The sequence below is a fragment of the Pelophylax lessonae genome (genome assembly GCF_965119305.1).
Source record: "Pelophylax lessonae genome assembly, chromosome: 4".
Lineage (NCBI taxonomy): Eukaryota > Metazoa > Chordata > Amphibia > Anura > Ranidae > Pelophylax > Pelophylax lessonae.
The window spans coordinates 49,171,770-49,195,675 of NC_138771.1; the positions used below are offsets into that span (position 1 = coordinate 49,171,770).

At 44.1% G+C, this 23,906-nt stretch overlaps 1 protein-coding gene across 2 annotated transcripts in view; it reads left to right on the plus strand.

The window, feature by feature from the left end:
- The first annotated feature begins 339 nt into the window (after nucleotides 1–339).
- Nucleotides 340–23,906, plus strand: part of MRPS11 (mitochondrial ribosomal protein S11) — an 85,430-nt gene continuing 61,863 nt past the window's right edge. For both annotated transcript variants that reach the window (XM_082256815.1, XM_082256814.1), the window contains exons 1-3: nucleotides 340–432; nucleotides 5,959–6,060; nucleotides 9,244–9,342. In XM_082256815.1, coding sequence (XP_082112941.1) covers nucleotides 383–432; nucleotides 5,959–6,060; nucleotides 9,244–9,342 — 251 coding nt within the window. In that variant the 5' untranslated portion in view covers nucleotides 340–382. The remainder of the gene's footprint in view (nucleotides 433–5,958; nucleotides 6,061–9,243; nucleotides 9,343–23,906) is intronic.

The following is a 23,906-nucleotide window of genomic DNA, read 5'->3' on the forward strand; positions in this document are numbered from 1 at the left end:
ACAAAATACTTCAACGTTCATCAAAAAACTTTATTTTAATACAAGTAAATAGATTTATTTATAGTTGACGATAATAATTCACTCTATCAACTTTGTTTAACACCCCCTTTAGTTTGGTGCGGTCTAAGCTGGGACCGTCCATTGACATTTCTGGGGGGTGTATATTTAAAACTAAACAGAATTTCTGCTATCAAATTGTATTTTCTGACTGTTTATAATTTTATATTTAGGAGTTAAAAATTAAAGAATGTTTTTTTGGTGCCTTAAAGTTTTTTTTTAGTTGCGTTTTACTGTGACGTTGATATTGAGGATCCCCCTCGCCGGGCGGTAAGATGGTTTGTCCCATGTGACCTTGCCGTGTGGTCTCCCAGTACCGGGAGAGATGAATGGTGCGGTGCGGGGGGCAGCCCTGGGGGTGCTCAGGACATGTGGGTGAGTGGGGGGCAGGGCTGTGCTGTGTTATGGTGGATTTGGGTGAAAGAAATAATATAAAAATGAGTATATAAAGTAATAAGACTGAACAGCTCTGCACTCTGTTCTTCATTTCATTTTAGATACAATAAGGGAGGGGTGCTAAAATCCTTGTCTGGTATTTTTTACCAGCTGTGTCATCATTGGGGTTGTCACCAGAACAGGAAGAGAGGTGACATCTCCCAATGGGGACACTAGTTCTGGGTGCTACCACATTGCAGGGATTTCCTCTCACTTCCTGTTTTGGCTTTGCCACAGGAAGTGAATGGAAATCTCCCCAATGGGGACACAGAAAAAGCTGGCAGGAAATATAACTCTTCCTTGCTCCATCCAACTTGAGAATACATACAGCGATCCCTCACGTGTGTTAGGCCATCGCCTTTTACATATGTGTGCCGGTGTTCTGTCAGAATAGCGCCACCTATCAGATTCTGCTACCGGAAGTGACGTACGGACTACAACAACTTACTGCGCTATGCGTTCCAATCGGTTTCTTAACCACTTTACCACCGGAGGATTTTGCTGTCTTGCGTCTGGGCCACTTTCTGCAATTCGGCGCTGTGCGACTTAAACTGACAATTGCGCGGTCATGCAATGCCGTACCCAAACAAAATTTACGTCTTTTTTCCCCACAAACAGAGCTTTCTTTTGGTGGTATTTGATCACCTGTGCGATTTTTACTTTTTGCGCTATAAACAAAAAAAAAAGAGCGAAAATTTTGAAAAAAAAATAATATTTTTCACATTTTTTTTATATGAAATTCCCCTGAAAAAAAATGTAAAAATCAAAATTTTTTATCACTTTAGGCCAATTTGTTTTCTGCTACATATTTTTGGTAAAAAAAAAAAAAATTGCAATAAGCGTATTTTGATTGGTTTGCGCAAAAGTTATTGCGTTTACTAACTAAGGGAAAGATTTATGTCATTTTTGGTGTTTTTTTTTTTAACGAGTAATGGTGGCGATCTGTGATTTTTTTTGCGGGACTGCGACATTGTGGCGGACAGATCGGACCCTTGACTGACATTTTTGACACTTTTGGGGGTACCAGTGACATTACTACAATAATCAGTGCTATAAATATGCACTGTTACTGTAAAAATTACACTGGCAGGGAAGGGGTTAATTTTATTGGAGAGGGAGGGGTTAATGTATGCCTGGTGCTTACTAACGTGTGTGGGGGGAGGTGACTGAGTGACACAGGGACAGATCGCATGTTCAGCTATGCTGAGCCCTGCAATCTGTCACTGTTTGTCACTTCGGAGATCCGCCCGCTTTGTTTACACAAGCGGGCGGATCTCCAAACTCGATTCCCTGACAATCGGGGAGGAGCCGCTCCTCCCCTGGCTCGACTCCCGCTGTGACTGAACACAGCAGGAGCGAGCCTCCAGCGGCGTGCACAAGGGGAGGAGTCCAGCGACGTAGGTCTACGTCACTGGACGATAACGAGCCACATTGCTGCAGTAGCACCAATGTGAGCGGGGGTAAAGTGGTTAATGTGACCGAACGCGAAGCAGAGGCGGAAATCTTCTTACACCCACACAAGTCCTGAATTTTACATTGATTTTATCAGTAAACTCTCCTTCTATACTGAATCACAGGATTACATTTCTATTATTATTGTATTCTAGTAAGTATAGCAAGAAACCTGCAGGTAGAAGGTGGTGACGGCCATCTTGGTACACCCCGCACTTCTCAGCAATAAACTTATTATATAGTGAAATAGACTCTTCCACTCAGTCGCGGTGAAATAGTCTACTTTAGTATATAAGGTGAGTTTACTGCTAAAATAAATAGGACTTGCGTGGGCGTAAGAAGATTCCCGCCTCTGCTTCGTGTTCTGTTACTTTAGGAAACCTATTGGAACGCATAGGGGCCATGTTGGAATTTCATGCGCCATGTTGGAACGCATAGCGGCCATGTTGGAACGCATAGCGGCCATGTTGGAATGCATGCGCCATGTTGGAATGCATTCGCCATGCGTTCCAAGTTTTTCTAGTCCGTACGTCATTTCCGGTAGCAGATTCTGATAGGCGGCGCTATTCTGACCGAACCTACATGCATGTTGGAACAGTTAAAAAAAAAAAAAAAAAAAAAAAAAATTGTCTTTACCCCTTCCTTACCGGATCAAATCATCATTTTTTTTTTTTTTTTGCTAAAAAAAGTAGAGATGCGCCAAATGGAAATTTTGCTACGGAAAATTTAGGATGCACTTGGTCAATAAACGTAAAAGAGTTTTTAACAAAAATATAATTTGTTTTATTTATTATTGTATTATATTAAACTTTTTAAATTAATATCATGAATTGAAATATGAATTTATTGTTGGCCATTATCAGCACCTATCAGTATCCCTTTTTACATTTTTTAAAATGTCTTCACACCGGTCCGTTGTGCTTCCATTTTGGTGCAAAAAAATCCTGCTTGCTGCTTTTTTGGTCAGTAAAAAAAAAAGCACACCTCCCTGTTGAAATGCATCAATAATGCAGCCGTGTTATGTTTTTGATGTGGATTTTGAGTTGCATGATCTATGAAAAACAGACCATAAGCACAATAAAAAGCGTGACAAAATCACTTGCCATTATTGGCAGAATGCAAAAAATACAATTTTTCAGACGATTTGTTTCATCTGCTGAAAATTCAGTGCATCTCTATAGAAAATTACTCAGAACCCCCAAACATTCTAAAGACATGCTGGTGGGTTACTTGGTTCTTCTCTAAATTGGCCTTAGTATGTGTATGTATGAATGTCAGTTAGTGACCTTAGATTGTAGGCTCCTTGCAGGCAGAGGCTGATGTGAATGTACAATATATATGTAAAGCGCTGCGTAAATTGACCGCTATATAAGTACCTGAAATCAATTATTTTATATATATATATATATATATATATATATATATATATATATATATATATATAATATTATTGTGACAGGAAGTCAGGTAAATCTATGGGTGTTGTCACAGACGGGAGATATATTTCTGCTTGGTTTAGACAATTCACCAATTACTATCAGGTGTCGGCTGCAGAGGTAGGCAGGAAGGTGTATGGAAGTTGAAAAACATTCAGCTGTTCAGAATGAGGCAATTAAGGCCTCTATAATTTGTCTAGAAGAAGTCTATTGATTGCTGCCTCCTGAGGCTGTGTAAGCTGGGGAGAGCAGTCAGATGAGGGACTTCTAAGGCCCCGTTCACATTGCAGCGACCCGACTTTGCCGGGCGACCTCATAGGTCACGGCGCGCTGCTCGCCCCGCGACCTCGGAGCGGCCGGCACGGACTTCATAACATTGAAGTCTATGCAGGTCGCTCCAGGTCACCCCAAAGAAGCTCCGGACCCTTTTTCTAAGTCGGAGCGACTTGTGTCGCTCCTATTAGAACGGGTCCACAGCTTCTCTATGGAAGGCGACCTGTGAGGCGACCAGGTTGCCCCAGTGTGAACGGGGGCTAAAGGTGAGGTGTTGAACTTTTTTCTGTGTAAAGAAAACACAAATGGACATTTGAGTGTTTGCTGTAGGATCAGCAGTGTCTGCCCAACAGTAGGCTGGGAAGACTCAATAGGTAGGTTCCTGTGTGTGAGAAGGTAGACACCCACAGCGGCCAGGATTTATTTTGTGTTTTATTTAGATTTTTTTGATGTTTTTGCTGCATGCACTTGTTTGAAGAAATTGGAAGAATAAACCATAAACTGTTGTTTTCAACCACTCCTCGGCTGTCTCCCTGTGTAACGAACCCCCCCAAAGGGGTCATCCACACCCGCTACCGAGCTAATCCCTCACATATATATATATATATAAATTTTTTTTTGTTTGTAGCATAGACCCTAGAAAATAAAATGTCAGTCATTGCAATACTTTAGGTCACACCCTATTTGTGAAGCGGTCTTTCAAATGCAATTTTTGGGGGGAAAAATACACTTTTTTGAATAAAACAAAACTGTAAAGTTAGCCCAATTTTTTTGTAGAATGAAATAGATGTGCCAACATGTCACACCTTAACCACTTTACGTCTAGCCACGTAGACCTACGTCGGCTGACCATGCATGGTTGTAGCGGGGTGATCATCATCCCAGTGCTGTTTTTTAGAGCCGGTGATCGGCTCTCCGGCGGTAATGACCGATGTGGCTCGGGACCCGCTCGATCGTTACCCTGGCGAGCGGGAGGGGACATCCCCCCCTCCCGCTGCCTTCCGTGGCTCTGCCCGGGTCTCCCGTCCCACCAGAGAGACCCGAGCAACCAGGCAGCACGTCCGCCGGCTGGATGGAGTCCGGATCTAAGCTGGAAGCGGCTTCGATCAGGTCTCCGATGAGGTAACCCGGAGGCGGCATCCATGACATCACATCCGCGTTACTCGGCTGCTAAAGGCGGCAGATTCAAAAAGTGACAGTATTCAAAAATGCAGTTTTCGGCGTTTTGAATACATGATGGAAGTGCAGTGGAGGGGTCTTTTAGACCCTCGATCCCTCCATAAAGAGTACCTGTCTCTGCATATTGCTGTCACAAGGGATGTTTACATTGCTTGTGACAACAATAAAAGTGATCAGATTTTTTTTTTTTTTTTTTAAACCTGTGTTAAAATTAAAAAAAAATAAATAGGAGAAAAAAAAAATGTAGCCGCCCCCGTCACCATTAGCTCGCACACGAAAGAAAACGTATATGGAAGTCGCGCCGCAAATTAAATCGCTGTTCAAACCACACATGTGAGGTATCGCCGCGATTGCCAGAGCGTGAGCAATAATTAAAAAAAAAAAAAAAAAAAAAGAGCTATTCTCTAACTCTAAACTGGTAACTGTTAAACAATTTTAAGCGTTGCCTATGGAGATTTTTATTGACCGTAGTTTGTCGTCACTCCGTAGGTATGCGCAATTTTAAACCGTAACATGTTAGGTATCTATATACTCAGTGTGACATCTTTCACAATATACAAAAAAAAAATGGGCTAACTTTACTGTTTTTAGTATTTTTTAAATGCAGTGAAATGTGATTTTTCATAATTTAAAAAAAAAAAAAATGGCGTTTGAAATACTGCTGCGCAAATACCGTGTGACAAAAAATATTGCAATGACCGCCATTTTATTCTACAGAATCTTTGCAAAAAAAAAAAAAAAATATATATATATATATATATATATATATATATATATATAATATAATATAATATAATATAATATAATATATATATATATATATATATATATATAAATATATAATGTTTGGGGGTTTTAAGTAATTTTCTATCAAAAAATACTGATTTTAACTTGTAAACAAAGTGTCAAAAATAGGCTTAGTGGTAAAGTGGTTAAAATTGCGTACACTTGTAGAATGGCGACAAACTACGGTACTTAAAAATGTCCATAGACAATGCTTTAAAATTGGGGGGGAGAGAGATACCGATAACCGTTCATGTGAAAGATGTCGCTATACCTGCATTTTACCTTCAGTGTGGTTCCATGGATTATGTTTAGTAACCAATGTTTCCTTGCTTATGCCCAGAGCCTTAAAAAGTTCCTGGTGCCGAACTCTACTTGTGAGTGCGCAGAGATATCAGAATACCGCAAAAGATGACAACATTGATGAAAGTGTCCCAGAGCACAGGTAACCCTCTATTACTGAGTATGGGAAAGGTATGATGGAGTGCATGTAATGCTTTCTTCCAATACTGTTTAGATCACTGGCTGTACTATTAAATATTAAAATAGTATTAAATATTAACCACTTCAATACCGAGCACTTTCACCCCTTACATGGTTACATAGTAGGTGAGGTTGAATAAAGACTATCAGGGCCGGCCTTTGGGGTGTGCGAGCTGTGCGGCCGCACAGGGCGCCATGGGCAACAAGGGCGCCGTGCGGCCATCACAGCTCGCAGAGGATCAGGCTGAGCTGTGTGAGAGATACACAGCTCGCCTCACTGCAACAATAGGTGATCGAGGCACGGCTGCACAGCGGGAGCTGAGCGGCGACTGCGGCCTGGACAGGGCTAACACAGGCCGCGGCCGCCGCTTACCCCCCGCTGTGCAGCCGTGCCTCGATCACCTATTGCTGCAGTGAGGCGAGCTGTGTATCTCTCACACAGCTCAGCCTCCGATCCTTCCACGGAATCCACGCTGACTTCCTGCCCAGTGCCCACACATCCCCGGGAGTGTGGGCGGGCGGGAGGAGGAGAAGGGGCGGGGCAAGGAGGAGCTGACGATCTCTCCTCTGGCGTCAGTGCAGGGAAGGAGGAGAGATCTTCAGCTCCTCCTTGCCCCGCCCCTTCTCCTCCTCCCGCCCGCCCACACTCCCGGGGATGTGTGGGCGGGAAGTTTAAAGAAAAAAAAAAAAGCTGCAGACAAAGTAAAGTAAGTGACATCTCTCTCCTTCAAAAAATGTAAGGGGGGGGGGTCTGTGATGTAAGGGGGGGCTCTGTGGGGGGGGGCTCTGTGAGGGGGGGCTTTGGGTCGGGGGTCTCTGATGTGAGGGGGGCTTTGGGTCGGGGGTCTCTGATGTGAGGGGGGCTCTGTGTGTGGGGTCTCTGATGTAAGGGGGCTCTGTGTCGGGGGTCTCTGATTTAAGGGGGGCTTTGTGTGGGGGGTCTCTGATGTAAGGGGGGCTCTTATGTAAGGGGGGCTAAGTTATTAGTGATCATAAAAAAGAAAAGTCAAAGTGCAAGAAAATTTGCGCGGGGGGGGGGGGGCGCCACGGGATTAGCTCGCACAGGGCGCCTGATCACCTACGGCCGGCCCTGAAGACTATAGTCCATCCAGTTCAACCTGTGTAGGTGTGTGTGGCCGTAATCATCTCTCATACCCCTGAATGCTCTGATCCTTGAGATGTACGTCTAAGAGTCTTTTGAAAGCCACCATACTACCCACAGAAACCACTTCTTGTGGTAGAGAATTCCACAATCTTGTAGCCCTAACAGTAAAGAACCCCCCACGTTGCCTAAGGTTAAAACGCTTCTCCTCTAATCGCATTGTGTGCCCCCGAGTCCTCATGCAATCCCTTCGACTGAACAGCTTTTTTTCTAAGCTGAGATCCCCATTGAGATATGTAAAAATTGCTATCATGTCCCCCCTCAGGCGTCTCTTCTCCAGGGAGAATAAATCAAGCGATTGCAGACGCTCTTCATAATCAAGGTCCTCCAATCCCCTAATTAGTTTAGTTGCCCTTCTCTGGACTCTCTCCAGCTCCAACACATCCCTCCTGAGGACTGGCGACCAGAACTGGACAGAATACTCCAGATGCGGTCGGACCAGAGTTTTATAAAGTGGAAGGATTATAGTCTTATCTCTGGAAAACATCCCTTTCTTTATGCATGCTAATATTCTGCCTTCCTGTGTAAAGGCTGCCGGTGTTCTGTGAAAACACCAAGTGGTCAAAATCTCCAATTATTCCTGGTGTACACTCACCCAAATTAATGTCCCTGGAGTTCTCGGCAAGTTGGGAGTTTTCTGCAGAACAACGGCTTTCTGCAACAATAAGACACAGAGAGCGCAGCTTAGTCCCGCCCTGCGCGCTTACACCTCTCACTGGCTGTGATTGACAGCAGCGAGAGCCAATGGCTCCTGTTGTTGCATCTCAGCCAATCAGAAGGGAGACACCCAGGAGAGGTTCCTGTCTGGTGCACATTGCTTGATTCGAGATCAGGCTTATGGCACTTTTCCACTGCAAGTACCGGCTCGGCTCCACTTGGCACTGCTTGGCCCGGCTCGGCTCAGTTTGCTTTTTCACTGTTGTAGTACTAAGTGGATGGGATTACAACGATTCTCTGACCAATCACTGGCTAGTAGTGACAAACAATCAATGCTGCATGCAAAGGATTGTGGGATATGGTATCGGTACGGCCCGCTTGGAACCCCAACCGAGGTGGTACTGTTTAAGCGAGCCGTACCATGTAGTGGAAAAGCGCCGCTGTACCAAACCGTACCGAACTGTTCTAACACGTACCATGCAGTGGAAAAGCGCCAATAGGTAAGTATTGGGGGGGGGGGGGGCTTCACCTTGAAGGTTTTTTTACCTTTTACAACTTTATTGCAAAACTGCACTGTATGTATCTGAGCACCACAAACTGAAATTGCGATTTCATTCATTTTTAATAATGAATCCCCCCCCTCATCTATTTATATCTCCATGCTTTATTTTGTTGAGAAATCACTTTGAAAAACAACCCCCCCTGGCATTTCCGGCCACGGCCATCTTAAGTAAGGGCAGATCACTCCTGTAGTATTTACTTCCTGGAATATATCTGCCCTTAGCTCGGGTATACAGGCAGGAGTATTTTAACTGAGAAAAAACCCTCATCCACTCATGAAGACTCCTGGGATGTATGACATCCTTTACCTAGGCAAGAAACCAGGAAGTAACTTTAGACACGTAAAGGGGGGGGGGAGTTTAAAACAAGTAAATACAGTATAATATTCTTCAGTGCTAATCCTATATAAGTAAACCGTTTGGTTCATGGTTGTTTGGTTCAGCTTTCCTTTTTGCCATAATGCTAGGGTTTAAAAGTATTAATGGAAGCCGGTGCTGCTACAAAAGTGCATGGAGGGATGGTCTGGGGTAGGCTGCGCCTACTTTTGTATTTCTTTTCAGTGGCTCTCTCCCATATATACATATACATACACATATTATTTTTTATATATATATATATTAGTCCTTCATTTCTATTTACTAATGGTAGCAGCATAATGATTTAAAATAGTCAATGCTGATCGTTGAGTGAGTGAAGTTCCACTGTAAAGTGAATGTGATTTGGCTATGAAGTACAACAAATAACTTGTATACAATTTTGTTACAGCCTGGTTCCGCCTTTGCCTGGGGAGTCCAGCACTTTGCGATGGGAGGGAAAAAAATTTGAAGAATTGCCAGTTGTCCATATAAAAGCCACATACAACAAGTAAGTGAGAACCGTCCTATCAGTAGTAATAAAACTATTCATATTCTATTGATCATTAAGAATGTTTGTTTACTTTTATTACATTTCAGGGATTAATGAATCCAGAAGTTATATATGGGTTATAGGTGGGGGCTGATAACCTGTGTCACCTACTCAATTCTTAGAACTTTTTGTTGTGTTCTCCATTATATAAAAGGAAGTAAATATCCAACAGGGCGAGTGGGACCGTGTCATAATGTGTGCAGCTAGGAACTTGAGAGCAAAAGTCCTTGATGGATATATGGTTGAATGATTTAAACACTTGCCGAACAGCGACGTTACCCGAACGTCGCTGGACTTCAAGCAGTTATACCAGAATGATGCCTGCAGCTACATGCATCACCCGGTACTGTTGGTTTTTTTAAAGCCGACTGTCAGCTCATTTGTAAAAGCAATCCTAGCAGCTGACTAGCCGCTGGATTGTTTTGACAAGCAGCGGGAGGGGACGTTACCCCAACCCCCTCTGTCCCATCCGCCTTCTTGGTCTTGCTCGGGCACATCTGTCTGCTGGCCAGATAGCCGAACAAAGTCAGCATCGGCCTTCCGCAATGATAACCGAGAAACAATGATCTGTCATCACTTCCAATTTACCCGGAGGTACCATTTTAAAAAAAATTGTCTTGGTGTTTTTGAATACTTTTAAGTGCAGAGGAGGGATTTGGGGTCTTATAGACCCCAGATCTCTCCGTAAAGAGTACCTGCCACATGCCTGTTGCTGTCACAAAGGATGTTTACATTCCTTGTGACAGCAATAAAAGTGATCAAATAAAAAATGTAAAGCAACAGTTCAAAAAGCAAAACAAAAAATAATTAAAAAAAAAAAAGTAACCTACCCCCCGTTCTCGCACGTATAGGCAAACATGCACGTCTGTCCTGGACGCACGCAAACTGCGATCGTCCGACCCTTGTGAGGTATCACCGCGAACTTCAGATCATGGACAGTAATTCTAGCACCAGACCTCCTCTGTAAATCTAAAGTGGTGACATGTAAAGGCTTTTAAAACGTCGCCTATAGAGAGTAAAATTTACGTTGTATGTCCCCATATGCGAGCGTGCGCAATTTTAAAGCGTGACCTGTTTGGTATCTAGTTAATCAGCATAACATCATCCTTTTATATTTTACAAAAAAACTGGGTTATGTATTTTGTTTTTTGCATTAAAATTTAAAAAAATATATATATTTTTTTCCCAAAACAATGTGTTTGAAAAACTGCTGTGCAAATACTGTGTGACACAAAATTGCAAAACCCTCCAATTTTAATCTTTAGGATCTCTGCTTTATAAAAAACTAATTAAAAAAAAAAAATACAGATTTTTTACATGTTTCTTTCCTATAAAAATAACAAACCTGTCATGCACAGAGCAGCCCAAATCCTCCTCCTCTTCTTGGGTCCCTCTTCTGTAATCCTGGCCCCTCCCTCCTGTTCAGTGCCCCCACAGCAAGCAGCTTGCTATAGGGGCACCCGAGCCGAGTCATTTTCGGCTCACAAAAACGTTTTTTCGTTCCTCGGGTTCAGTCGATAAGGCGAAGTCCTTCAAGACTCCCTCGGGTGATTCCAAGCGACCCTGGTTTGGCAAAGTCTGGTCTCTCCAGACCTGCGTACAAGGCCTCCTTGGCCTGAAGGTGCACCCTCACCAGTATCTGGGGTGGGGGGACGTCTTTGCCTGTTCTTGGACCTGTGGCTGGCCCGGATCCCAGACAGATGGGTTCAGGAGGTCATACGGTCTGTTTACAAGATCGAGTTTCGATCCGTCCCTTCCAGTGTACGGTTGTCCCCGGATCGCTTGCTGGCGCTCCTATGGGGCAGTACAGGACCTGGTTTTTCCAACCTGTTAACGGTTCCAAGGAAGGAAGGCAAGGTGCGTCCAATCCTGGACCTAAAGGCACTGAATGGGTTCCGTGCGAATTCAGAAATTCAAGATGGAATCAGTTTGCATGGTGGTGGTCGACCTACATCAGGTGAATTTCCTGGCCTCCATAGACATCAAAGATGCCTACCTTCACATTCTGATATGTGCAGGTCACCAACGGTTTCTACATTGTGCCGTGGGGAGAGGATCACTATCAGTTTGTGGCATTACCCTTTGGTCTCGCCTCCACTCCCCGAGTTTTCACTAAGGGGTTGGCTCCGATCTTGGCACTGCTACGGCAGCGGGGGATGCGAGTTCTGGGACTGATGGTGTCTTACGAGGCGGTCCCTTTCGCTCAATTCCACATGAGGATCCTCCAGAGGGAAATCCTTCTCAAATGGAACAAGAATTCAAACTCTCTGGACATTTGGAGCCAGGTGATCAGGGAGTCCCTGATCTAGTGGCTTCGGTCCCCAATGCTCAAGCAAGGAAAATCCTCCCTCCCTCCCTCCCTCCCTCCCTATATACTGGACAATTGTCACCATGAATACAAGCCTGTCCGGGTGGGGAGGAGTCCTCCGCAGGTTCTCCGCTCAGGGAGTCTGGTCCCTGAAGGAATCCAGGTTACCGATCAATGTCCTGGAGCTGAGAGCGATCTGGCTTTGCCTAGTCCACTCGACAGAGCACCTGAGGGGTTGTGCAGTGCGCATTCAATCGGACAATGCCACGGCCGTGGCTTATGTCAATCACCAAGGGGGACACCAAGAGTGTCCTTGCGGCCTTGGAAGTGGCAGGCATTCTGTGTTGGGCAGAGCGCCTTGTTCCAGGTCTCTCCACTGTTCACATTCCAGGTGTGGAAAATTGGCAGGTGGATTATCTCAGTCTACAGGCCTTAGATGCAGGGGAATGGTCCCTACATCTGGATGTCTTCCAGCAGTTGTGCATTCATTGGGGCACTCCAGACATGGATCTGTTGGCGTCTCGAATCCACAGGAAAGTGCAGAGGTTTGTGGCCCGCTCCCAGGACCCTCTTGCAGACGCGCTGGTGGCCCCATGGGTCAATATCAACAGATGTATGCCTTTCCTCCTCTCAAGTTGCTGCCATGACTTCTTTGCAGGATCGAGGTGGAAGGGATTCCAGTCAATCTTGTGGCTCCAGACTGGCCTTGCCGAGCTTGGTACACTGACCTAGTGAGGCTAGTCGCAGATGCTCCTTTGACACTTCCTCTCAGGGAGGATCTACTGTTTCAATGGCCAATCTTCCAGCCTGCTTTACAGTCGCTAGCTTTGACGGCTTTGCTGTTGAAAGCCAGGTGCTGAGGGACAGGGAATTGTCTGCTTCAGTGATTCCCACTCTGCTGAAAGTGAGGAAAGCAACTTCTAGGAAGATTTCTCATCGTATGTGGAAGTCGTATATTGCGTGGTGTCCCTTGGGGCCCCCCTCGCTCTTACTCGGTGGCTTGGATCTTGGCTTTGGCCTTCCTTGAGGGTGTTTACTGTTTGTTTCTGGTGGGCCTCATCTTGCTGTTCTGAGTTCCGTGTTGCCTGGCTGGCTATGATTAGCCTTGGGGACTTGATTTTTCTGCTGTTACCACCTCTCATTTTTGTGGTACTGTTTTTTGGGACGTCCCTACTGATATGCATTCAGGGGACTGTGTCCGTCAATGAACGAGAGAAAACTGGATTTTTGACTTACCGTAAAATCCTTTTCTCTTGGGTTCATTGACGGCCGCAGTACCCGCCCCTCTATTTTGAGTTGGGTTGGTGTTTTCTCTGACACTGCTTTGATATAAAACTGACATCCTATGCAGGAAGAGAGAGTGTGTACCCTCCAGGACTGCCCATAGGCTTAGCCAGAACTTTATTTTTCTGCCTAGTGTCCTACTCCTGTAGGGGGCAGTATAACCCTACTGATATGCATCAGTGGACTGCGTCCGTCAATGAACCTAAGAGAAAAGGATTTTACGGTAAGTCAAAAATCCAGTTTTTAGAAGAGTAATTCAAATAAGAATATTAATATCTAATACATTTATTACAGCTCCCAATAATTCTTTGCTGAACATCAAATGTGTATTTTTTTGTGCATTAATATGGTTGACACTAGCTTTAATTTTGTTCACACAGCATCTGCATCCACGGCTTCTTTCTTTCTTTCTTTCTTTCTTTCTTTCTTTCTTTCTTTCTTTCTTTCTTTCTTTCTTTCTTTCTTTCTTTCTTTCTTTCTTTCTTTCTTTCTTTCTTTCTTTCTTTCTTTCTTTCTTTCTTTCTTTCTTTCTTTCTTTCTTTCTTCTTTTCTTTCTTTTCTTTCTTTCTTCTTTTCTTTCTTTTCTTTCTTTCTTTCTTCTTTTCTTTCTTTTCTTTCTTTCTTTCTTCTTTTCTTTCTTTTCTTTCTTTCTTTCTTCTTTTCTTTCTTCTTTTTTTATATATATATATATATATATATATATATATATATATATATATATATACATACATACATACATACATACATACATACATACATACATCGTCAGTTACATTACTTATATTTTAATACTGATTTACACTAAAACTAAGCTTCTTGTAAGTTTCTTAGTGAACATAGTCAACCGGCCTACTACATCCCACCCCCATAGTGTTAAGCAATAGGAGGGAGGGGAGTGTAATTCACCACTGTGTATACGCCCACATGTGTGACTCTATAGGTTTGTGGGCTGCACAGATTGCGCAAAGGAGGAAATAAAGAGCTTAGAAGTGAGCTGAAGTTGAGCATGCTCTATAGAGTACAACAGCTGGTCTACACAAACTCTGACTGCAGTGGGGACACAGAGAAGATAGGAGGGACTGCTGATGGATCAGTCAGATATATTTCACTCTACTGAAAATTAATGCTTTAGTTACTTTGTGGGTATGCATTCTGTTAAACATAAGTCTTCTACATACAAGCCTTCGAGTTGCAATTTTTAAAGATGGAAACATGTTTGCACAGTTTGTTTGACAGATCCCAATGTTGGTGCCGCAATCTCCCCTGCTGTGCTATTGTGCTCTGACAGGGGGACCCCCCCCCCCCCCCCCCCCACTAGAACACACTGATCAGCATCTGCAGCTTCGTCTGCAAGGACTGATCTTACCAATGAGCTCCCGGGATGAAACTTGTCTGTAAGTAGGGGACTTATTGCATAGCATGTAATAAGAGCTTTTCATATCTGGGTTTAATGACTCTAAACCCAGATATTTAAAATGATCAATGTCACTTTTTCATCTTTCTTTATACCAATGAAAATTTATAAAGTCCTCGCCTTCTAGGCACAATCCCAGATTTTGAAGATCTGTGTCTGGAAATGTTCCTGGTTATTATTTTTTTTTTTTTAACCGGCTCGCTTTTGCAGTTCAGCTGTATCATCTTTACTAGAGCTGCATGATTCTGGATAAAATAAGAATTGCAATTTATTTGCTTTGAATAAAGAACACGAATCTCGGCGTAACCTCATCTTTCATATTATACAAAAAAATTTGGCTAACTTTACTGTTTTACTTTTTTAATTCATGGAAGCGTGTTTTTTTTTCACAACAAATTGCGTTTGAAAGACCGCTGCGCAAATACAGTGCGACACAAAAAACTGCAACGACCACCATTTTTTTTTTCTCTAGGGCCTTTGCTAAAAAAAAGATATATATATTCTAGATAGAAACACGATGCTGGATTAACCACTTACCGCCCGCCCGCCGTCATATTATCCTGGGCGGACGTCATATGACGTGACCCAGTAAATGCACGGCAGGCGCGCGATAGCGGGCGCGCCGCCGTGCACTGCCGGTGTCGGCGTGTCCCCGGGACACAGCCGGTCACCGGCAGGGGGGAAACAGCCAATAGGCATGGCTGTTTCCCACGTGATCGGCTGTGTTCCAATGACACAGCCGATCACAATGGAGGCGCCCGGGAGATGACCGCGCATGCGCGATCGGGAGCGCGCAGCGCGGTCATGTCGGTGGCACTGTGTTCCGTAGGAACACAGCTGTCACCGGCGGTAGTAAGCAGTCACTGACAGTGACTGTTTACTATGTGATCGGCTGTGAATCCATTCACAGCCGATCACAAAATGTAAACAAAGAGCAGTAACTCACTGTTACTAGCTCTTCTCTCCTCATACAGCTTCCAGTGTGAGGGGAGAAGAGCTAGAAACATTGAGTTACTGCTCTGTACACCTGTAAAAAGTAAAAAGCACACAAATAAAGGTCCCCACACAGTCCTCAGCCCCCCCCAATGTCACCTGTCACCCAACAGTCACCTCATCAGTGCCCAGAAATTGACACCCATAAGGCTACGTTCACATGTGAGAGTAGCGATCGCAGGCAGAACAACCGCGATTCTGCCCGCGATCCGGAAATCATTGCAAATTGCGGGACGCCTGTGCGTTGCCCGTGATTTGCAATAGCACCCCCCCAAACGCTGTGCGATGTTGCCGCCATTTCCGCCTGCCGAATCGCGGTAACATCGCGCAAACATCGCGTGACGCCTAAAAAAGGTACAAGAGTTTCTTTGGGGCGTCATGCGTTGTTTGCGTGATGTTACCTCGATTCGGCAGGCGGAAATCGCTGCAACATCGCACAGCGTTTGGGGTGCTATTGCAAATCACGGGCAACGCACAGGCGTCCCGCCATTTGCAATGATTTCTGGATCACGGACAGAATCGCAGTGATTCTGCCCATGATCGCTACGCTCACATGTGAACGCAGCCTAAAGTTCACCGGTCACCAGAGACTGCCATCAGTACCGCCGTGCACCGTCACCTGTCACCCATCAGTGACCATCGCCCGTCACCCCATCAATCACCGTCACCTGTCACCCCATCAGTCACCGTCATCTGTCACCCTATCAATCATCGTCACTTGACACCCCATCAGTGATCGTCACTTGTCACCCCATCAATCATCGTCACATGTCACCCCGTCAGTGATTGTCATCTGTCACCCCATCAATCATCGTCACTTGTCACCTCATCAATCATCGTCGCCTGTCACCTCATCAATCATCGTCACCTGTCACCCCATCAATCATCGTCGCCTGTCACCTCATCAATCATCGTCACCTGTCACCCCATCAGTCATTGTCACCTGTCACCCCATCAGTCATTGTCACCTGTCACCCCATCAGTCATTGTCACCTGTCACCCCATCAGTCATTGTCACCTGTCACCCCATCAGTCATTGTCACCTGTCACCCCATCAGTCATTGTCACCTGTCACCCCATCAGTCATTGTCACCTGTCACCCCATCAGTCATTGTCACCTGTCACCCCATCAGTCATTGTCACCTGTCACCCCATCAGTCATTGTCACCTGTCACCCCATCAGTCATTGTCACCTGTCACCCCATCAGTCATTGTCACCTGTCACCCCATCAGTCATTGTCACCTGTCACCCCATCAGTCATTGTCACCTGTCACCCCATCAGTCATTGTCACCTGTCACCCCATCAGTCATTGTCACCTGTCACCCCATCAGTCATTGTCACCTGTCACCCCATCAGTCATTGTCACCTGTCACCCCATCAGTCATTGTCACCTGTCACCCCATCAGTCATTGTCACCTGTCACCCCATCAGTCATTGTCACCTGTCACCCCATCAGTCATTGTCACCTGTCACCCCATCAGTCATTGTCACCTGTCACCCCATCAGTCATTGTCACCTGTCACCCCATCAGTCATTGTCACCTGTCACCCCATCAGTCATTGTCACCTGTCACCCCATCAGTCATTGTCACCTGTCACCCCATCAGTCATCGTCACCTGTTTGTCATATATATGCAATCACTTACTGACCGCCTAACGACTATATGCGTCGGCCATTAAAAGCTAAATACTGGAGTTATGGCAGCAGATAGCCCCCATAACCCCGGTATTTTTTGAAACGGCGGGCGGTCGGCTTTCAGATAAGGGTGGTCCCAGTGGCGGATTCGCCGCGGAATTACCCTTACGGTGCAGGGGAAGAGGTGCCCCCCCCCCTCCTGCCGCGTCCCAGACGTTTTCCCAGCTTACCGGACCCGCCGGCAGCGGGGAAAACTATCCGGTCCCGGATCCTCAGAGACAGGAAGTCGAGTGAGGGCAAGATGGCCCTCACTCAACTCTATGGTCTTGGAGGACCGGAGCTACATCAAAAGACGTTGCCTAGCAACCGGTTTAAAGGGCCGCTTTTTTTTTTTTTTTTTCCTCTTTCAACAATTTTTTTTTTTTTTTCTTTTTTAGTGTAGTTGTGAGGTGTGAGGTCTTTTTGACCCCAGATCTCACAATAAAGAGGACCTGTCATGCCTATTTCTATTACAAGGGATGTTTACATTCCTTGTAATAGGAATAAAAATGATCAAAACATTTTTTTTTTTTTTTAAACTGTGTAAAAATAAAAAATAATAAATAAAATAAATAGGAAAAAAAAAAAATTAAAGCGCCCTGTCTCCGTTAGCGCGCGCGCGCAGAAGCAAACGCATACGCAAGTCCCGCCCACATATGTAAACGGTGTTCAAACCATACATGTGAGGTATCGCCGCGATCGTTAGAGCGAGAGCAATAATTTGAGCCCTAGACCTCCTCTAAATGTTGCCTATGGGGATTTTTAAGTACCAATGTTTGGCGCCATTCTGTGAGCATGCACAATTTTAAAGCATGACATGTTGGGTATCTAATTACTCGGCGTAACATTATCTTTCACATTATGGAAAAAAATTGTGCTAAATTTACTGTTTTCTTATGTTTTAGTTCAAAAAAGTGAATTTTTTTTCAAAAAAATCGCATTTGGAAGACTGCTGCGCAAATATGGTGTGATAAAAAATATTGCAACGATCTCCATTTTATTCTCTAGGGTCTCTGCTAAAAAAAAAATATATAATGTTTGGGGGTTCTTAGTAGTTTTCTAGCAAAAAAAAATGATTTTAGCTTGTAAACACCAAGTGTCAAAAATAGGCCCAGTCTTAAAGTGGATAAATGGACAACTTTGTGTAAAGCGCTACTTGGATGTTAGGCCTATGTATGTGGCCAGGCTGTGAAAAAGTGTTACACATGTGGTATCACCATACTCAGGAGGAATAGCAGAATGTATTTTGGGGTGCAATTTTTGCTATGTACATGCTATGTGTTAGAAATATTGCATAAATGGACAGCTTTGTGTAAAAAAAAATGTGTTTTCATTTTCTTTCCACATTTTCCAAAAACTTGTGGAAAAAAATGACATATTCAAAAGACTCATTATGCCTCAAAAATTATACGTTGGGCTGTTTGCTTTCCAAAATGGGGTAATTTTATGGGGGTTTCCATTGTCCTGGTGCTCCAGGGCCTTCAAAAGTGCGATAGGTTGTCAGGAAATTATATGTGTAATTTGTGCTCCTAGAATGCCGGACGGGGCTACTTGGATGTTAGGCCTCTGTATGTGGCCAGGCTGTGAAAAAGTCTCACACATGTGGTATCTCCATACTCAGGAGGAGTAGTAGAATGTGTTTTGGGGTGTAGTTGCAAGTATACATGTGCTGTGTGAGAGAAATAACCTGTTAATACGGCAATTTGTAAAAAAAAAAAAAAAATCTTCATTTTGCAAAGCATTGTGGGAAAAAATTACAACTTCAAAAAACTCACCATGCCCCTTATTAAATACCTTGGAATGTCTACTTTCCAAAAAGGGGTCATTTGGGGGGTATTTGTACTTTCCTGACTTTTTAGTGTCTCAAGAAATGAGATAGGCCTTCAGTACATCAGGTGTGATCAAGTGTGATCAATTTTCAATGATTCGCACCATAGCTTGTGGACTCTATAACTTTCACAAAGACCAAATAATATACACTTACTTGGGTTATTTTTACCAAAGATAAGTAGCAGTATAAATTTTGGCCAAAATTTAAAAAAATAAAAAACCCAGTATTGATCAAATACCATCAAAAGAAAGCTCTATTTGTGTGAAAAAAAGGACACATTTTTTGTATGGGTACAGTGTTGCATGACTGAGTAATTCTCAGTCAAAGTGTGAGAGCGCTGAAAGCTGAAAATCGGTCTGGGCAGGAAGGGGGTGAAAGTGCACTGTAGGCAAGTGGTTAAGGAACAACTCAGGCAGCGGTGAAGAGATTAACAAAATGCATCAAATGATAGAGTTCATGCATAGTCCATAGATGAAATAATTGGAGTATGGCCAAACGTGATAGGTGGCAGAAAGTTAAATCAATGGCTTGATAGTGGATTAAATCCTGTCGATGCCTTCACCAAACCTCATGTGATCCTCTCCCCTTTGAATAGAAAACTCGCCAGATCATGGACATAGATGCGCCTTGATACAATATTGTATAGGAATCATCCAGCGTCATAAGTCCACTTTACATCCACATATGCAGTTCATCCATCAATCCATCCATAACCACAGTGCATGCAATAAAGAGATGAGGTACATGGCATAATATCATTTAAACCTTTATTGCCCCCATTCGCCCATTAACCACTCTAGTACCGCTCACAGTAATACTACTGCGGCAGAGTGGCTCGTTCCCGTCCAGTCACGTAGTATTAACGTGACTGGACTCCTCCCCTTCTGGGCGGCGCTTGCGCGCCGCCGGAGGCTCGCTCCCGCTGTTTTCATTCACAGCGGGAGTCGGGCCAGGGGAGGAGCAGCGGCGATCGCCGCTGCTCTTACCCGATCGTCGGGGATCGAGTCTGGAGATCCGCCCGCTGTGTGTAAACACAGCGGGCGGATCTCCATAGTGACAGGGAGTGACAGATCGGACTGTTCAGCATAGCTGGACATCCGATCTGTCCATGAATCACACAGTCACCTCCCCCCCTACACGTCAGTAAGCACCAGGCATACATTAACCCCTCCCTCTCCAATAAAATTAACCCCTTCCCTGCCAGTGTCATTTTTACAGTAACAGTGCATATATACAGCACTGATTACTGCAGTAATGTCACTGGTACCCCCAAAAGTGTCAAAAATGTCAGTCAGGGGTCCGGTCTGTCCGCCGCAATGTCGCAGTCCCGCAAAAAAAATCGCAGATCGCCGCCATTACGCGTTAAAAAAAAAACACCAAAAATGACAGAAATCTTTCCCTTTGTTAGTAAACGCAATAACTTTTGCGCAAACCAATCAAAATACGCTTATTGCGATTTTTTTTTACCAAACATATGTAGCATAAAACAAATTGGCCAAAAACTTTTAAAAAAATTGGTTTTTACATCTTTTTTGGGGGGAATTTCATATAAAAAAATGTGAAAAATATTGTTATTTTTTCAAAATAAACGCTCTTTTTTTGTTTATAGCGCAAAAAGTAAAAATCGCACAGGTAAACAAATACCACCAAAAGAAAGCTCTGTTTGTGGGAAAAAAAGGACGTAAATTTCGTTTGGGTACGGCGTCGCACGACCGCGCAATTGTCAGTTGAAGTCGCACAGCGCCGAATCGCAAAAAGTGGCCTGGACGGAAGACAGCAAAATCCTCCGGTTGTAAAGTGGTTAAAATGCACTTACAAGGTATACACAAAATACAATTACTGACGTCCTGAAAGTCCAGTGATTGCCGAGTTCCTCAGAGTCCGCCATCACACTCAACTCATGCTGCGGAAAGACGAAACGCGTGATCATGCTGCGGACGCGTTTCGTCTTTCCGTCTTCAGCGAGCATGGTCACATGGCCTGGCTTCTCCTATTTAAGCTCGCAACGGCAGGAGTGTTAACCCCTTCCGCCTGTTGGCTATGTATCTGTCGGTCACAGTAATGTTCTATGTAGGAAATAGAAAACGCATCTCTGGTTCCCACTCATCATCTAGAATTGTTATGTTATTTACATCATATCAAAATGATAATTTCAACACAGAAATATTAAGACAAACCACCATATATTAACACATACTAATAATGGTAAAATATCAATAATATGACCACTCCTAGAATAGCACAAAGCTACTGAAGTATTCGATTGGAGTGATACACAAATAAAAATAAAATTAAAATGTGTAAAACAAAACTATATAAACATTATAAACCCCTCCAATGCAGGTTAATAATCATTAATAAAACAATTGAGATCCAGTTCAATATTCATTCCCTTTGGGCTCAAAGTATCGGTCAGATATATCTTCTTGGTCTCGAGTTTAGATAATTGTCGTACCCTATTAGACCCTTGCCAATCTGGATACATCTGATCAATGCCCCAAAATTTGAGTCCAGAGGGATCCTGGTTACGTTTAACATGTAAGGAGACACTATGATCTTTATACCCCTTGCAAATGTTGGCAGTATGTTCAGATACTCTCTTGCCCAATGGGTTCTCTTGGTCCGGCCAATGTACAGGAGACCACATGGAAATTCCAGAGCATACACTACATATTTGGAGTTGCAAGAGATAAAAGCCTTAATATCAAACTGCCTCCCATTACCAGTTGATCTAAAGGAGGTCAAACCCCTCATATGAGTTCCTACTTGTTGACAAGACCTGCATCGTCTGCAAGAAAGCTAGGCACATTGTAAAACACATTTAGTGCCGGTTCACATTTGTGCGATGCGGGAACGATGGGAATATGCAGCGTGATCCCGCATCGCATCCGCACCTCTGGCAGTTCACATTGCCATATGCGATACGCAGGGGGTGTCAATTAAAAGTTAACGACACCCCCAGTTGCGATCGCATATCGCAGTGCGATCTGAAAGTTCGCACAGAATCGGATCGCACTAGTGTGAACCACTATGTGGTCCAATTCTGCTGCGGATGAAAAAAAGCCTCATGTGCGTGTTTATTGCGGATGCGGTACGAATTCAGCCATACAAGTGTATGGCTGAAATTTGCACCGCACATGAGATCGCATGTAATGAAGGAGCAGTGCGCTCCGAATTACATGCGATCTCCGCAATCGCACAAATGTGAACCGGCGCTAAGTTCTCTCTAAACGCTGAGAAATGTTGACAAACATTTGCCAGAGGCTTTTGGACAGCAGTGTGTGAGTAGTGAACGGCTCTGCACTGTATAAATCATGGAAATGCCAGGTTAAGATTATGAGGGGGAGTTTAATCGAGATAGCGATTTCCTTTTTTTTTTTTTTACGATTAATCGTGCAGCTTTACTCCATACTATACTTAGCGGCTTGCTATAGGGGCTCATAGAGATAAGCGTAGGGCATCTTTTCTTTGCTTATCTCTATGTCTAACCACCGCTAAATCAGTTTTTGGGCTTCCCGATCTGCTAGGTAAGCCTAAAAACCATCCACCTCCTTGGAGCACTTTTATTAGAAATACCAGCACCTGAAGGGAAAAAATGACACCAGGGTAATCTAGCGCATCTAGCTGCAGCCATAACCCCAGTATTTAACATCAATTCTTGATGCATTTTCCCATTTGGCAGATGGCAAGTGGTTAATAAACATGTCCTAAGCCATTCCAGGCTGTCAGCAGCATAGGGCCTAATTTTCTTGAAAGCTGAATTGATGTGAACCTGTGCATGGGATCTTTGACATGATCAGCTTCACATCACACTTGATGCTCTTTTTGAGCACTTTTTTTATTGGGGCGCACAGTGTTTGCTCATCTGACATGGAAAGTGCTGTTGTAGGTGAAGCAGGACCTGATAATGAGATGAGAAGATCCCTTGCCTCTATGTTGTGGAGGTGTGGTGGAAGTGTTGCTCCTTGTGTAAAGAGGTAGGACAGTGCCAGGGGTCCTGGTCACGGTCTTCTGAGCTGCCTGTTGGCGATAGAGTGGGTAAGTGTGGAAGACCTGTAAAGGTTGCTGAGCAGGGAGAGGTGTGGCAAGGTATGCAGTGTCTGCAAGCTGTGAGGACTCTCTGCTCCTGCAGTAACCTTATGCTGGCTGCTGAGAGAGGTTGTGGGCACCATTTTGGATTTAGGTGTCAAGGCAGGCAGTTACGAAGATTTGTGTGTGTGTTTTTTTTTTTTTTTTCCCTGCTCTGCTTGTTCTTATTACTGTTGGTACATATTGCTATCAATAGTGAAACACACTAGGCTTACTGGGCTACCTAATGACAGGTTAGCCTGTCTGTTAGGGCTTAATGATTAATCTATCTATTAACTGCTATGTAATTAATTCAGTAATTACTCCAGATTATGGAGTTTCCAACCCCACACAAACATGAGCCTTCAGTTTGCAATCTCTTAGTTAAAGCGTAAGTATTACTGGCATAAATTTATAGTGGAGTTCCTCCATTTTTAATAACTTTGATTACATAGATCAATGTAATCCCCTTTAAAACTACTTTTAAAATGGAAAACTAAATTTACCAATGGAAAGTTTTTTTTTTTTATTTATTTTTTTTTATTTGCTAGTAAATACCTTTAATTTCTTCTTTCATCCTCTCCTCACTTCCGGGTCCGGCCGCCGATCGGCGATTACGTCATTCAGCGATTCGCAGGGGATGCTGGGATGTATCTCATGGCATGAAATCTCCCATTATTACACAGGAGTCCTAAGGTGTAGTGTTTGTATTGAGGCCGTGCTCTGCCCCGCCTCAGCCTCGCCTCCTCTCAGTGAGCTGTACTGTATGTATTGGATTGAGGCCGTGCTCTGCCCCGCCTCCGCCCCGCCTCCTCTCAGTGAGCTCAGTGAGAATATAATGCTTTCAGTCCTCGCTCACTGAGAGGAGGTGGGGCGGAGGCGGGGCTGAGCACGGCCTCAATACAAACACTACACCTTAGGACTCCTGTGTAATAATGCGAGATTTCA